At 33.7% G+C, this 14,799-nt stretch overlaps 4 protein-coding genes across 4 annotated transcripts in view; 2 read left to right on the top strand and 2 right to left on the bottom strand.

The window, feature by feature from the left end:
* The window catches only part of LOC133332295 (inositol hexakisphosphate and diphosphoinositol-pentakisphosphate kinase), a 37,543-nt gene extending 35,272 nt beyond the window's left edge, over window positions 1-2,271 (top strand). Inside the window, exons 18-19 of the mRNA XM_061540696.1 lie at window positions 806-1,203; window positions 1,268-2,271. Coding sequence (XP_061396680.1) covers window positions 806-1,203; window positions 1,268-2,242 — 1,373 coding nt within the window. The 3' untranslated portion in view covers window positions 2,243-2,271. The remainder of the gene's footprint in view (window positions 1-805; window positions 1,204-1,267) is intronic.
* A 494-nt stretch (window positions 2,272-2,765) lies between these two features.
* On the bottom strand, window positions 2,766-5,411 carry LOC133332293 (protein misato). Its single transcript, XM_061540694.1, has 4 exons — window positions 5,331-5,411; window positions 5,180-5,263; window positions 4,456-5,107; window positions 2,766-3,686 (listed from the first exon to the last, which is right to left on the bottom strand). The coding sequence occupies exons 1-4, from the start codon at window positions 5,409-5,411 to the stop codon at window positions 2,773-2,775; spliced, it is 1,731 nt and encodes a 576-aa protein (XP_061396678.1). The 3' UTR covers window positions 2,766-2,772.
* Window positions 5,412-7,362: 1,951 nt separating this feature from the next.
* LOC133332294 (mpv17-like protein) lies at window positions 7,363-7,926 on the bottom strand. Its single transcript, XM_061540695.1, has one exon. It carries the CDS (start codon window positions 7,924-7,926, stop codon window positions 7,363-7,365), a length of 564 nt encoding a protein of 187 aa, XP_061396679.1.
* A 1,336-nt stretch (window positions 7,927-9,262) lies between these two features.
* Window positions 9,263-11,885, top strand: LOC133332308 (probable ATP-dependent RNA helicase DDX56). The gene is made up of 4 exons (XM_061540711.1): window positions 9,263-9,354; window positions 9,424-10,166; window positions 10,979-11,374; window positions 11,441-11,885. The coding sequence occupies exons 1-4, from the start codon at window positions 9,292-9,294 to the stop codon at window positions 11,877-11,879; spliced, it is 1,641 nt and encodes a 546-aa protein (XP_061396695.1). The 5' UTR covers window positions 9,263-9,291; the 3' UTR covers window positions 11,880-11,885.
* The last annotated feature ends 2,914 nt before the right edge of the window (window positions 11,886-14,799 follow it).

The following is a 14,799-nucleotide window of genomic DNA, read 5'->3' as shown; positions in this document are numbered from 1 at the left end:
AAAATTTAGAAATCCCTCGACTCATTGGTGCAAATTTTTTAAAAATCGGTTAAGTAGTCGCCGAGTTATTTGCATTTAAATTTAGTGATGTTCCGAAACATACTGTTCAGTGCTGGGCACCTATTACCTGAAAATGAAAAACCACACAAAAATTGATTTTTTAAAAACGACAACTTTGTCTTTCTGCTGGTGGTTTGTAAAGAAAATTATAACATACTTCTAGGTCAAACACAGTGTGTATGTAATCCGATATTTACATTGATAGAAGATTATTAAATTTGTGCTCAATTTAATATATGTAACACAACTTTATGGAGTATTACATTGTGTGGGAGGTACTAGAAGGTGTGGACTGATGGGTCCCATCTTCGAATTTGATTTAAGATTGAAAGAAATATTACGATTCATTTTTTCCAGAATTTTAAATTAATCTTTGCTATTTTGTGATATATCATAAGAGGGTAGGCGAAGTTGTTAGGGTCCTGATTTTTAAAAGAAATCATTTCATTATTATTATCTTGCACTAAAAACTATTTCTCAATATATTTTGCATGCTTTTTGCAATAAATACACTTTTATTTGTTTTAGTTTAAAGCACCGATGCCCGTTTCTAATTTCTTCTGCCAAATCACAAAAAAAATAAATAAAAGCAAAATATATTTTTTATAAAACAAAACTACAATTTTAATATTGTTTACATCAAAATCTAAATGGTATGCCTATGATTTCCAACATAACTTCCAAGCAATATTTGAAATTGCTAAATTATGAAGATTTCTTTGCCCCACTTCTTCTATTCCTAAAGTATGGAGTAAACAATCCAGTATTGCAAGTAGCATTACGGAACCATCATCACCGGCTATATCGGATACATATTCCCAGGAAACACCCAGCTGTGAGATGTCGATTAGTTTGACCAGTAATGAGGGTGGGAATTATAGTCTGCCTGCATCATCGGCTACGGCAGCGAAATTGGCACGATTCTTTCCTCGATTGGATGGTGATTTGAATACGGTTAGCGTTTACACACCAATGAATTTGGATAGCTTGGATAGCAATGATACGGAATTTAATATGGGTACCATTGGTGGTGGTGGTGGAGGTGGTCCGGGAGGTGGAAAAAGTGCCTGTTTAACACCGGTTAGCTTTAATATGGATTTAAGTATTGTCGCGAATAAAGGATCGTTGACATTGTCCGTGGATGTAAGTTGTAATAGATTTTTTGAGGCAATTATGGAAATAAATATTTTTTGTTTATCGTCCTTAGGGCTTTGATGATGAAGATGCCACACCTTCGGCTGCTACCACACCATCATTACCCCACGACGAGGCTCCTCAATTGGAAATGTGTTATTGTTGTGAAGGTCATGCGGAATCTGATCAACCACCCGATGATGATGCCGAACAATCAACCGAACTCTTTAGCAGTATGCGCAATAAACGTTTAGATGAAAATGAACCCAAAGTACCTTGCTGTTGCAGCGTCGATGATGAAGCCCCCTTAAGTGCAGGACCCCAAACATGTGGTGATCCTGTACCACCCCTGCTAAGTATACGCAAAGCATCCGATACTATTTCACCAAAAATCCAAAAACAAATAAGTCTTTTTGAAAGTGGCGATATCGATCGCCAAAAGGACTATGCTGCCTTGCATGCCTCCATCAATATACCCCAACCGAACAGTTTGCAATTGAAACAAGATGCCCGTTTGAGGAAATTCGAAAATCTAACACAATCCACATCTAATTCCAATTTTCCCTTCGAAAGCAATACCCTGAAGAGAGTGCCAAATAATGTGGAGGATTTTGTTGATGTCAATCTAACGCAGTCATGTATAAATTTGAAAACCTCACCACCACCATCGTCCGGTGGTGGTTCACCACAACATAAAGCCTCACAATCGGCAATATTTCGCCCCATAACAATGCCTACAGAAATGGGTTCAGCCAGTGGCCCAGCCAGTCCTCGCCCGGGCGCCTTAATTGTCAAAGAAAAATTTATTGAGCCACCCAAACGTATAACACGCAGTTTCCATGGCAAAACCCAATCAATGGACGCCGATTTTTTATTCAATGAATTTCTATTGGTTCCCGCTCAGGCCCCAACACAACAACATTCCTCAAGCAGTGAGGCGGGTAGTTCGTCAACTTCACCGTCCACAAATCGTCCAAATAAACGTTTCACCACCACAAAGGTAATGGATGAAGTTTTACAGCAACAACAAGATGTAGATAAAGTTTAGAAATATACAAGAAAAAAACATATACCGGAGTACGGTCTTTATTGTCAGATGGGACAAAAACTATATAAATTATTAAATTGTAAGTTCAAAACTAAGAAACAAACAAAAACAAAAACCTATGCAAATTGTATGTGTTATGAGAATAATAGTGGATCTAAATGAAATTTAAATTAAATAAAATTCTACTTTGAAAGGAAGAATACGTTGTTGTTTTTTATTTTTACAATCGCTCAAATGTAAGTAAGAGTATTATAAAGCTTTACAGGTGAAATTCAAAAGGCTTCATATCAGTTCTAATTACCTTTAGTATTCACTTTAAAAAAATAAATTTTATAAATAAATATCAAACTTTATTATTGATATTCCAAAAGGTTTCACATCAGTTCAACTTTATATAGTCCTCTCTTTGATTTGCTCACATGCATAAATCAATAATTTAAACATAGTTTTAATTTCTTAAATGATCCTGTACACATTGCATTTATGTACTGTTCCTCCTTTTTGTCTTCAACGAGACAACGTTTATGGGGCTATAATTCAAAATTATCCTCATAATTATCTTTAAATTGTAACAAACTCTCAAGAACTTCAACATAATCATCATCTTCCAAACCGGCTGCCTTGAAACGATGCAATTTTGCAATTTTAATACGTTTCGCCTCACGATGTAGTGTCTCCAAGGTATCACCCAATTCACTTGATGATTGTATAGATGCAACACATGGCACTGTGTTAACACGTTTATCTTCCGGTCTTTTTTCCGTAGGATGTATAAAACCTGAGGTAGTTAAATGATCGGCAAATATTTCATCGGGATATGGTAGACGTGTTGGCATAGGCGATTTTATCGATGTTACATGAGCCATTCCAGCATGATTGGAACATTGCAGATATAATTGGAACATTTCCGATACACTTTCGCAACGATATGCTGCCATACGCATTTGTTCCGTATTGCCTGCTTCGCGTGGTCGTTTCAAGCGATCGTTGGATATACCGCGGACACACAACGATTGTATAACATAATCGCTACCCACTTTACAATTTGGCGTTAATTGTGTAAACAATGGACCTTCAAATTTATCCAAACAATCGATAAGGTCCATATTATATTGCATTGCAAATGGAAGATTAAAAGCTGCTGCAGCAAATTTTCGTCCATAATTGGTCATATCACCACAAAATCCTGCCAAAGTATTTGAAGCTGGTGCTTCTTTGAGTCGATAACGTAAGGAAATTGTATCCAGATAAGAGGCCAACACCGCTGATGTTTGGTAAAGATTGTCCGGTCGGAATTCGATGGAATTGAATTTACGCGGAGATCCCAGCTGACGCCAAACACGATCTTGTGTGCTTAGTGGTACAAAGAGATTGGCCTGTTCGATAAGTTGGCTAAAAGTCAAGGCGCTATTTACCACACGTATTGAATCCGACATGGCTTCATCTATAAATAACGAAAAGTTAATCAATAAAAATTATTTTTCTAACTAATAAAAATTGTGGAACAATTTTAAATTTTTATAGCCTTCCTTAAAATTAAACCAAATTTGAAACAAGTCATGTCTATGGCCCGCTCGCTGGTCGTCTTGAATTTTTAACACTTTTTATTTATTTTATTTCTATGGAGAATACCATACATCCTTATATATGGGATTTCAAAATCAAAGTTCCGCTGAGAACCGTGTATTTTACCACTTCCTGAAGGCAATATGGATATCAATTTAAATAAGGGGTTTCAAAATTCCACTTTTGTTGTTGTTGTAGCAGCCCTATTGGCTGAGGAGACAGACGTTTTCCGAGAAAAACTCGGGTCGTTTCGGATCGTAGACCCCTCTGTCGTGGAAACGTTCAAAATTCCACTGGGACCCTTTTATGTACTTTCTGCTATGGATGAATGCCAAAATCGGATACATGACAGAATCCGAAACATTTTTTTGGGTTGGATAATAAAAAAATTTTCCTATAGACAGATGTCAAATTCGGCTACGCGACAGAATCTCCTTTTAAATGGAATGTTATGGATTTTTTCGATTTCGTACTTAATTGATACCCTTAGTGAATTTTAAAAAGTATGTGACGTTCCATAATTGTCATTCAAAATAATACGCGAACAAGCCCTCAATCCCTTTCATCCAACAGATGTAATATAAAATATGCATCCATAAAGTCTAGAGTATATTATTATTTTTGCCTCAACATTTTCGTTTACTTACCTGCATTTTCATAATGCATATTTTTCGGCGTATATAAAGGTATTGCCAAATTGGCTTTACCATATTCATCATTTAAATGTTCCAGACACTGTGTGGCCATACCACCAAAACCATTAAATGCATCGAATAGCGTTTGAAACCCCTGCATAAAATCACATTCTTCAACATATTGTCGTATACGATCACAAAAATCTTCTTCGAATTGTTCTGTTCTCCACAACTGAACACCACTGCCGAAAGTATCGAATGTTTGTTTCTCCACATCATGACGATATTGTTTAACAACATGTACAGTACGTGGATGATAACGACCATATAGAAAATCTGCCCATGAATCAACATTATCGGCTAGATTGTACTTTTTCTCCTCTAATGTGGTGGCAGCATTATCTAAATCCTCTTGAAATTCATGTTTTGCGGCTTCTTTTTCAGCCACGATTTCAACATCCGATGGCTGCCATGCTATATCCTCTTTGAGCTTTTTAACCGATTCATGTTCTTCGGTATTTTCATCATCACCTTCTTTCCCGAATAATTTCTCATGAATGTCTCGTTTTAAACTGTTGCCATATAATTCACCTTCACGTGGTAAATGTTTCAAGGAACCGTCTAAGTCGACAAGTAGCAAACGTGGTGTATAGGTGGTTTGTCTCTGTAAAGGAAATAGAGAAACACATTCAGTTTCTGTAATGTAAATAATAAATATTTTTCTAAAGTAACTTACATTATGATTAACTCCCTCTCTATACAACACATCATGACTTATTTCTGACGGTTCAGCACCGCTATCATAGGTAAATCCAGATTCCTTTTGTTAAATATGGAGAAAATTTTATTCAGAACTCATTGACAGAATTTCATTATTAATAACCCACCTGTATATTCCACCAATGGGTTCCCACATAATTGGCATAGTTACCAAACTGTAGTGTTAAGATTTCACGAACATTGGACATCCTAAAGCGTAATAAAATATGCTGCCTTCGAAGCAACACAGCCTTTTTGGAATACACGAATTAAATAGAGTAGGATGATTTATGACATAAGCTTAAATGTAAACCCGTGTTTTTCTTCTCCTTGAAGATATATCCTTAAAAATAATACAAATTTAATAGAAATATTTTAATCTTCCGGTATAAAAAGTCCCATATGAGATGGAACGTTGATGAAACGGCGTGAGGAATCCGGGAAAGTGACGAATTAAATTGGGTAAACAAATAAACATATGGTCCAGTATTGTCTTTTATTTGCCATTCACAAGTGAATTAATAACGTATTAACATTATTATACAGTGACTCTCAGAAAATATCTCCCTTTTTATAAAATAAACCTGAAAATTGAAAACTTTTCAATTGTATTTAATGGGACAACTAAAAACAATTTCAAAGAGAAAATTGTAAATCGAAAACAATTTTGATTTATATTTAATCACATTGGATCTTACTAAAAATTTTCAGTATTGGTAAATTTTTGACGATAGTCTCCTAATAACGGTACATTCCAATTTTCGTTTTTTACTATTAGGTTCGTTCCTTTACCAAAAAGTCCAGCAAAAGAGGGTGAATTGAGAGAGCAAATTTGACAGTTGCGTTACTGAGTATTTGCAAAATCTTACAAGGAAAATTAACAAAGAATTAGAATTTTCTTGTACCATCAGCTGCTTTGTTATTTTTTGTAAACAAAAAACAAAATTGTTCTGTAGCAAGATGATTGTTTTATGAATTTTATTTTTATTTTGTATGATTAAACATTAAAATAGGTGAAAACAAACTTAAGTATTTATAAACAATATCAATTTGTCTATTTTTCTAACAAAAATGCTCCTTTTTTGCGACAAATTGTTTGTTGTTTTAATCAGCTGTATCGATACAATATTTTTATTGGATGTTGTTCGTTTACTTCTTGCAATTTTCCCTCATGAGAACGAAAAATTCGTATTTACTCTTTGCAAATTCTTACTGAATAAATGTTACTGGAAAAGTAAACGAAAGAACCTATTATTTTCAATTCTCGCTGAAATTCAACATTGGTCCAATTTTTAAAATTGTCCCCTTATAAACGTATCGTCATTATTCGGGTTTTTTAACCAAATTGGCTCAAATTAGGTACATATTGGATATGAATTAAAAAAGGTGCCGAACGATTGCATCCACCTAAAGATGGAGGTTATAAATGTTAGTCCTGGCTAAACTTAAAGACGTTTTTACTTCTACACAAGTAAACCCATATTTACCTATACTCACCTTATTAGTATGTTCGCCCATTTGTTTGCCTCTCTATGCATTATTGCAAATAATATACAGGTCACATTTGTGATCCGAATGAAATTTGGTGCAGCTAAAATAATGTGTGTGCGACTGAGTCAAGAATTACGTGTGTTAGGGTTGACTTAAATCGTTTCAGATATAACTTCCATAGCTCCGATTTTATTCAAATAGTGCACCATACATCCAATGTGTGTGCCACTGAGAAGATATTTTGCACGGAAAACGATTGGGACGAAATTTCGAAATTGAGACTAGACATTTCATATGTTTTAATCAAACATGTTCAGAATTTCGTCCGATTTTATGTAAATTGTGCATATTACACTTAATTTGTGTCTATTATAAATTTATAAGTAATTTAATACAAATATTTAAATTTATGAAAAATATAATAGTTGTTTATTTTTTGTCTTAAGCATTCTTCTTATCATGAATTTAAAATATGCTTAACATGGAAAAATATGTTCCGAAAATTTAACTCCACTTTTAGATGTGGAATATGATATGAACTTGTCAACATATTTCATCTTATACAATTCTATATACGTTGTATTTGTCATTATCATCTTATAATTTAATTAAAAAACTATAGGACATAAAAAACTACGTAAAATAACATAATTAAAAAATTGTACTAATTTATGAAACCTTCCCTTGTTCTTCGATAGTCTGAGGTGTCTTTGTGGCCAATTTTTCATTCAGCATTTGCGAAACAAAACAATTCCAAAATACAGCTATTGTCTGTACAAATACCACCTGATATCGCAGAGGTACTAAACCAAAATTTAATATCTGTACTGCTGGCCAGATCATGTAGTTAGTTTTCATTATATCCGGATATTGAGTTTTAATACGTTCTGCTATTTCTTGAGGTTTTTCATTATTGATTAACCCCACCATACTGGCGATGGCTAAATTCAGTGAGGGGGCCATTATCACTTGATCTACAGCCATTTTCTTTAGAGCACGTTGCACACCTTGACGGCCTCTAATCTGACGATCCAATAAACCAAACCAGAATTTGAGGACTGGGCCGACAAACAGCATTCCCAGTGAGCCATATTTTGCTGTGCGTATTAAATCGACGTCTTTAAGGGACTTTTTCTCCACAACAGTTTGCGCCAAAATGTCACCGGTACCCATAATTCCGGCGGCTCGCAAACCTTCCGCCAAATATGGACGCAGTGAACGTATAGATGACATATTTTCTTTAATAACTTTAATAGCTAAATGTTTTAATTAATTAAATTTAATATTGTTGTGAAATAAGCCGCTTGCGTCTTGTGTTATGTTTTTCCAACTCTTCTACTTTTCAAAACATATGTTTATTCGATAGTGTTTTGGGGGGAATTCAAAGTGGCCTTATGTTGCCACATTCACGGTTATAAATATATTTCATGGGACTTTTGTAGATTTTATGAGTTTTTCATGGGTATCTCTTTGTGCCTTATATTAGGTTCGTTCGTTTACTCAATAATTTGTACGAATTTATACAAATTATTACAAAATGTTGTTCGTTTACCCAAAAGTCCAGTAAAAGAGAGTTAATTGAGAGAGCAGATTTGACAGTTGTGTTACTGAGTATTTGCAAATTCTTACAAGGAAAATTTACTCAGTAAGAATTTTCTTGTACCATCAGCTGATATTTAATCAGCTGTTTTGTTATGTTTTGTAAACAAACAAAAAATTGTTCTCAAGAAAATTGATTGTTTTGTGAATTTTATTATGATTTTGTATCATTAAATACCAAAATGGATGAAGAAAACGCAAGTATTTAAAAATAAGGTAATACAAGAGTAATTGGCGAACGATTTTTTAGGTTCAAAAACCAAACAAAAAAGTGTGCATCCCTAACATGTCTGGAACACCATCGGTTATGTCCACCCCCATATCAATTGCAGATACAGGAATAACAGGTCGCAACCCTTTAAAATGTTTGTGGGGAACAAACAACATCAATTTTCCGCTTGTTATCCATTTTTCTAATAAAAATGCTGCTTTTTAGTTTGCGCGAATTTGTTTGTTGTTTTAATCAGCTGTGTCGAAACTATATTTTACTGGATGTTGTTCGTTTACTTTTTGCAGTTTTCTCTCTTGAGAAGGAAAAATTCGTATTTACTCTCTGCAAATTCTTACTGAGTAAATATTACTGGGAAAGTAAACGAACGAACCTATTATATCCAACAGTTTGTAACATCACCGGAGCGCAATGAAAAATAATATAAATAATAATAATATAATAATATATATAATATAAATGTAAACGTACTATAAAGTTCTTCATGTTGATAAAAGTTAATCTATATTTTAATATTTAATTTTTTTATTTGTATATATTTTTTAAAAATGAATTATGTTTTCAAATGAAGGAAAGATCGTATTCACATTGAATTGATAGCATTTGTTTACTATTTGCAACGGTGATCAAATGGCATCATAACAGATGGTAGCTAATAAATTACGATGAGTTTCATTCTCTGTGAAGAAGAAGCATATAAAAACGTGCATTGTTTTGTGGTGGGTAAAACGCCTCGATTTGGAAAAATTGTTAAAAAAGCAAATAAAACTATGACGGAGAAACGTAAAATAAAGCAATTCCATGAAATGGAATTGGATGATCGCATTATAAAGGTAAAACCCAGTATAAAAGCTTAATTGTTAACATTTTTAAATACATATATTTTTACAAATATTTTGTAGGCCATATCAAAAATGGGCTGGAGTGAACCCACATTGATACAGGAGGCCGCCATACCTTTACTTTTAGAAGGTAAAGATGTTATAGTCAAGGCTCGCACCGGTTCTGGCAAGACAGCTGCTTTTGCCTTACCATTGATTCAAAAGATTCTCAATTCCAAGTTGAATGCTGCCGAGCAATGTATCAGTGCTTTGGTACTGGCTCCCAGTAAAGAACTATGCCAGCAGACACGTAAAGCCATGGAACAAATGAGTGAAAAATGTGGTAAAGTTTTACGTGTTGTCGATTTGTCGTCCAGCGATACGGTGGCACAAAGACATGTTCTCTCCGAGAGGCCTGATGTTGTTGTAACAACACCCGCCAAAGTTTTGGCACATATGCAATCGGGTGCAATGGATTTGAAACATTTAGAAACTCTTGTCGTAGATGAGGCAGATTTGGTATTCTCATTTGGTTTTGAGAAAGATGTAAAGAAGTTGGTCGAATATTTACCACCAATTTATCAAGCTGTTTTGGTATCGGCCACAATAACCGAAGATGTTATGAATATGAAAAATATTATTTTGAATAATCCGGTTATTTTAAAACTTGAAGAGCCTGAACTTGTGCCAGAGAGTCAGTTATCACATCAGCGCATTTTGGCTGAGGAAGTAGATAAGCCGGCGATTTTATATGCTTTGCTGAAGCTTCGTTTGGTTCGCGGGAAAAATGTTATTTTCGTCAATACCGTGGATCGCTGTTATAAGTGAGTATACAAATTGTAAAATATTTTATACGTGTACGATATTAGATCGTAACCAATATATTATTATGGAAGATAACGTATAGCGCGGTTTGCTGTATTTAAAATTTTTATTTTAAACTCGTGAAGATATATCAATCGATCTGCAAAATGAAGCTGTTGCAAATGAAACTCCATTAAAAAAATCCAAACTTTTGAGATTGGAAAAAAATTAAGACAAGTAATTCAAACGCTTCCAAACCTTCTCCCTTCTCTAAAACGATATCATAGGTCCTTGAAAAAAGCCACTACTTCGTGGGGTCCTTGAAGAATATTCTTTAAATAATTTACGGTTTTCTTTGTTCTTGAAAAATATACTTTCAAGAGTCAACGCTTTCCAGGACCTCGAAAAAATATTCTTTAAAATATTCACGATTTCAATTAATTTCATTTTTTTCGTACATAGTAACGCATAAGCTGACATTGAAAAAAAAAATATTTCTTAAAAATAAATTTATTTATTTAAATTCGACATGTTAAGATTATGTTATGGAAAAATATAGTTTTTTAATCATGTACATCCAGATCATATTAACGTAATTTAAGAAATAAAATACTGATCATTTAGCCCACCGCCACTATACATTCCTTCCATTTGTATGATGAAAACTTGTTATCGATTACAAAGAAGAAGCATCTGTGCCGAACCACAGTTGGCTTCCAGATGATTTACCTATCTAATCTTCTCTCTGACTCAAATTACACGAAAATAAAATATTTTTCTCTGCGATGAATGATCATTTTAAATATTCTTCTTATTTCTTTCATTCTTACAGATTGAAATTATTTTTGGAACAATTCAGCATAAAATCATGTGTCCTCAATTCGGAATTACCAGCAAAAATTCGCATACACACCATTAATCAATTTAATCAAGGCATATACGATTTCATTATTGCCTCCGATGAGCATATGTTGGAAAATCCTGGACGCAATAAATCGGATCGTGAATCTGGGGCATCAAGAGGCATTGATTTCCAATGTGTTACCAATGTCATCAATTTTGATTTCCCCAAAGATGTTAGCTCTTATATTCATCGGGCTGGACGCACAGCCAGAGGTAATAACAAGGGTACCGTACTATCCATGGTTAGCATTAAGGATAAGGAAATCAATGATGAAGTGGAGGAGCGTTTGAAGGCCGGCTACATGAGCGAGGAACAGGTTATTAAGTAAGTAGCCACTCAATACATCCTATTGCAAACAAATTATTTTTTTATTCCTTGTTTTTTTTTTAGAAACTACCAATTTAAAATGGAAGAAGTTGAGGCGTTCCGTTATCGTGCCAAAGATGCCTGGCGTGCTGTAACCCGTACCGCTGTCCATGAGGCTCGTGTGCGTGAAATTAAACAAGAAATTTTCAATAGCGAAAAGTTGAAGGCATTCTTTAGTGAAAATACACGTGATTTACAAGTTTTGCGCCATGACAAACCGCTCAAGACAGTTAAAGTACAACCTCATTTATCACATGTTCCTGAATATATTGTACCGAAGGCATTAAAACGTATTGCTACAACGCCGCTTACCTCGTCATCATCGTCAGCTGCATCCACAAAGAAACCACGTTATTTCAATTCATCTGCCAAGGCTGCGTATGAAAGCAAAGCAAGTAATCCTCTGTTGTGTAGTGAAATTGATTTTGGCAAAAAGTCAGGAGGTAATAGACGTCGTAAATGAGAGATGCAGTAATTGTAGTTAATTAGTTACGTATGTTATAAATTTTAAGTTCACTTTTTATGTAAAATACATACATATTAACATATATGTAGATGTTAAGAAAATATGCCTTTTTAATACGAAATAGAGACAACGTCGTGATAATTAAAAAAAGCATGGTATTTTGATTTCATTATGAAGAAAGGGAAATCATTAGATTGATGGCATTTCAATGAATAACACATTTCGAATTTTAAAGGGCCGAGAGCGATTCCAATAATTTCAGTCATATTTCTATAGCGAGTCGAAAACAGTCATTTTGATCCTGTTTCTTCACAGGCAGTACTTAAATATTCGCTGCGTCTCTTCATCATCGTCAAGACCAACAGAGTTTACTGCAACACCCTCTACAGAAGATTTAATTTCAATAATATTATAGATAGCTTCTTCGGTGCTTGATAATTTTTGTTCCCTGTTTGGGCCGCCTCCTGTTCCTGTTTTGTATTTTAAATTCTGTGCAGCTTTTTGCTTTACATATTTTTTTGGTCAGCCCAAACCTATTTTAAGCAATTTGAAGAATGAATGAATTATTTTATGCAAATGAATGTGAAAAATTGAGTTCTAAACCTTTTTCCATTCGGCGATGGCCTTTTTGGTGGTCCATCGAATTAAGCTCATTTTCCGTTTTTTTTTCAAAACCGAGTAAAAGACTCTTTGCTCCCTTTATAGAATCCACTTGCAATGTCAGAATGTAATTCCATCACTGACACTAAATGCTGCAATTGGGTTTTATTTGTCTTCGACCTACAAGAATTAATTTCTTATGATGCCTACTTTTTCTCCTTTCTCCCTTTAACTCCTATTTTACACTGTTGCATAAAATAGTATTAAAATATGAGATGTAAAAAAGGGAATTCCGCGGGAAATTTCTTTACAATTGGGGAAAAGGGAGAAGAAAGAAATTCCGCACGGAATTATTTTTGACGATTGGACTGAATGTATTCGATCACATTGTCCATATTTAAAGTAAATACATCTTGTCAATATAGGGATAATATTACAAAAAATAGCTATTTTTTTTAGAATGTAAAAGTAAATTTCAATTTATTCCATAAATACTTTTTTCTTATATAATATACTATATATCACTTATAAATACATAAATATGCATATGTCTTCGGTTTTCCATTAAAAAAATAATGTGAATATGTAAGAACAATAAAAAAGAGATATTTGCATTTGTTTTTTGTACGATAGGTAGTTCGTTCTTTTTTTGCACATTCAAGAAAGTAATAAAAAAACTATTTTTCAAAATTCAAAATACATATTTCGAAATAAAAGAAAGTTCTAAATAAAACTATTCGATAGAAGAAAACCCTACAAGATTCTACTTAAACTATATGAAGGGCAAAGAATACTTGCGACAAGAGATGTAGAGTAGGAATGCATTAGAAATGATGACGGGAGGCTTCTATATATTATTATATATAAAATATTAGATATATAAACCAAAAATACATAGTGTGTTGTAAAATAGCTTAATACAGTTTTATAAAAAATATGAGAGTAAATCTACTTTTATATACATTAAATTGAACTAACAACATGATTGTGTGGAGAAAGGAAAGAGAATCGATATGATTCTAAAAAACAAAACATGACTTCGAATTTTGTTGCAAATTTTGTAAATGTTTTTCTTTTTCTTTTGTTTTTTTTTTTTTTTTTAATTTTCATAGGTTTTGAAAATGTACATTTTTCTTTTGGAAAATCACAGAATTTATTTTCGTGTCGTCTTTTTTATAAAATCATTTTTAACAAATTTGCAAATAAATTTTGATCTTTATCTTCTGATAATTTGTTATTTAATTAAATTTCTTTTTTTTTTTTTTTTTTTTTTTTTTTTTGCAAAAATGTTGATAGAAATTTGAAAACAATATTCCAATTGTAACTATATGTATAACTTCTTTAAGATAGGAATGTTATGGAGGGATTTTTTAAAAAAAGTGAAATGATAATAAATAATAGATACAAATTTCTTAAGAAGCTTTGAATTTGTTTTAAAAGCTTAGTTTAAAATTTTACAATATTGGCTACTGTCTTTTTGGTAAAATTGTTGCAGTCGAACTTCCATCCATTACATCCAAAAAAATCGACTTATGGGGACTTCCAGTTATGGAATTAATTAGTGCTACTGTGTCCCGACTCAAAGATAATTCGACTGTATCTTCAATTCTATTTCCATTTGTAGCCTATTCCAGCGGCCTAAACCCACGAGTGTGTCAAAATATTGTTTAGATATTTTTTTTTGAAATTTTGAAAAATTATATTTCTAATTTAGCCAAATTTAAGTTTTCTCGGATCCACTAAAGCCGCTTGCCCACCACCACCCACCATCGATGGTGATCCACCATTTACATGTGGCGTTATCGTTACGACAGGTGCTATCGAAACATTAACAGGTAACTTTTGTAAAAAGGCGGGACTGAGTAATGCTTCATTGTTGTTGTAGCTGTTGTGATGATGCTGTCCATCGTCTTCATCATCATCTGAGATCAATGATATACTCAAATCACTGGATAATTTCAATGAGATGGGAGCCTGTGGCTGGGTTACAATGGGTGGCGGTTGCACCATACCTTTTCGTCGTGTGGGTGAGATTTTCTGTTGGCCATCATTGAATTCGGGTATGCCACAGGATGCCAAGCCTTCACGTAATTTTGTCAGCGATAATTCATAGATGCGATTTGCTATAACTGTATGCACAGTGGTTTCATCCGGTAGCATGGGAAATGGTGGTGGTGGTTGCTGTTGTTGTTGTTTTGGTTGATCTTGTGGCAATGACTGTATACTACTAATAGGACTATTATTAATCGAGCACACTAAGGACTTTGTGGCACGAGCACAAGTTGTGGCATTAAGAGAACGTGGTACCAGTGATATT

The sequence above is a fragment of the Musca vetustissima genome, unplaced genomic scaffold (genome assembly GCF_032173495.1).
Source record: "Musca vetustissima isolate MV318-11 ecotype Yass unplaced genomic scaffold, APGP_CSIRO_Mvet_v1 utg5888, whole genome shotgun sequence".
Classification (NCBI taxonomy): Eukaryota; Metazoa; Arthropoda; class Insecta; order Diptera; family Muscidae; genus Musca; species Musca vetustissima.
This window is presented reverse-complemented; position numbering and strand designations above follow the sequence as displayed.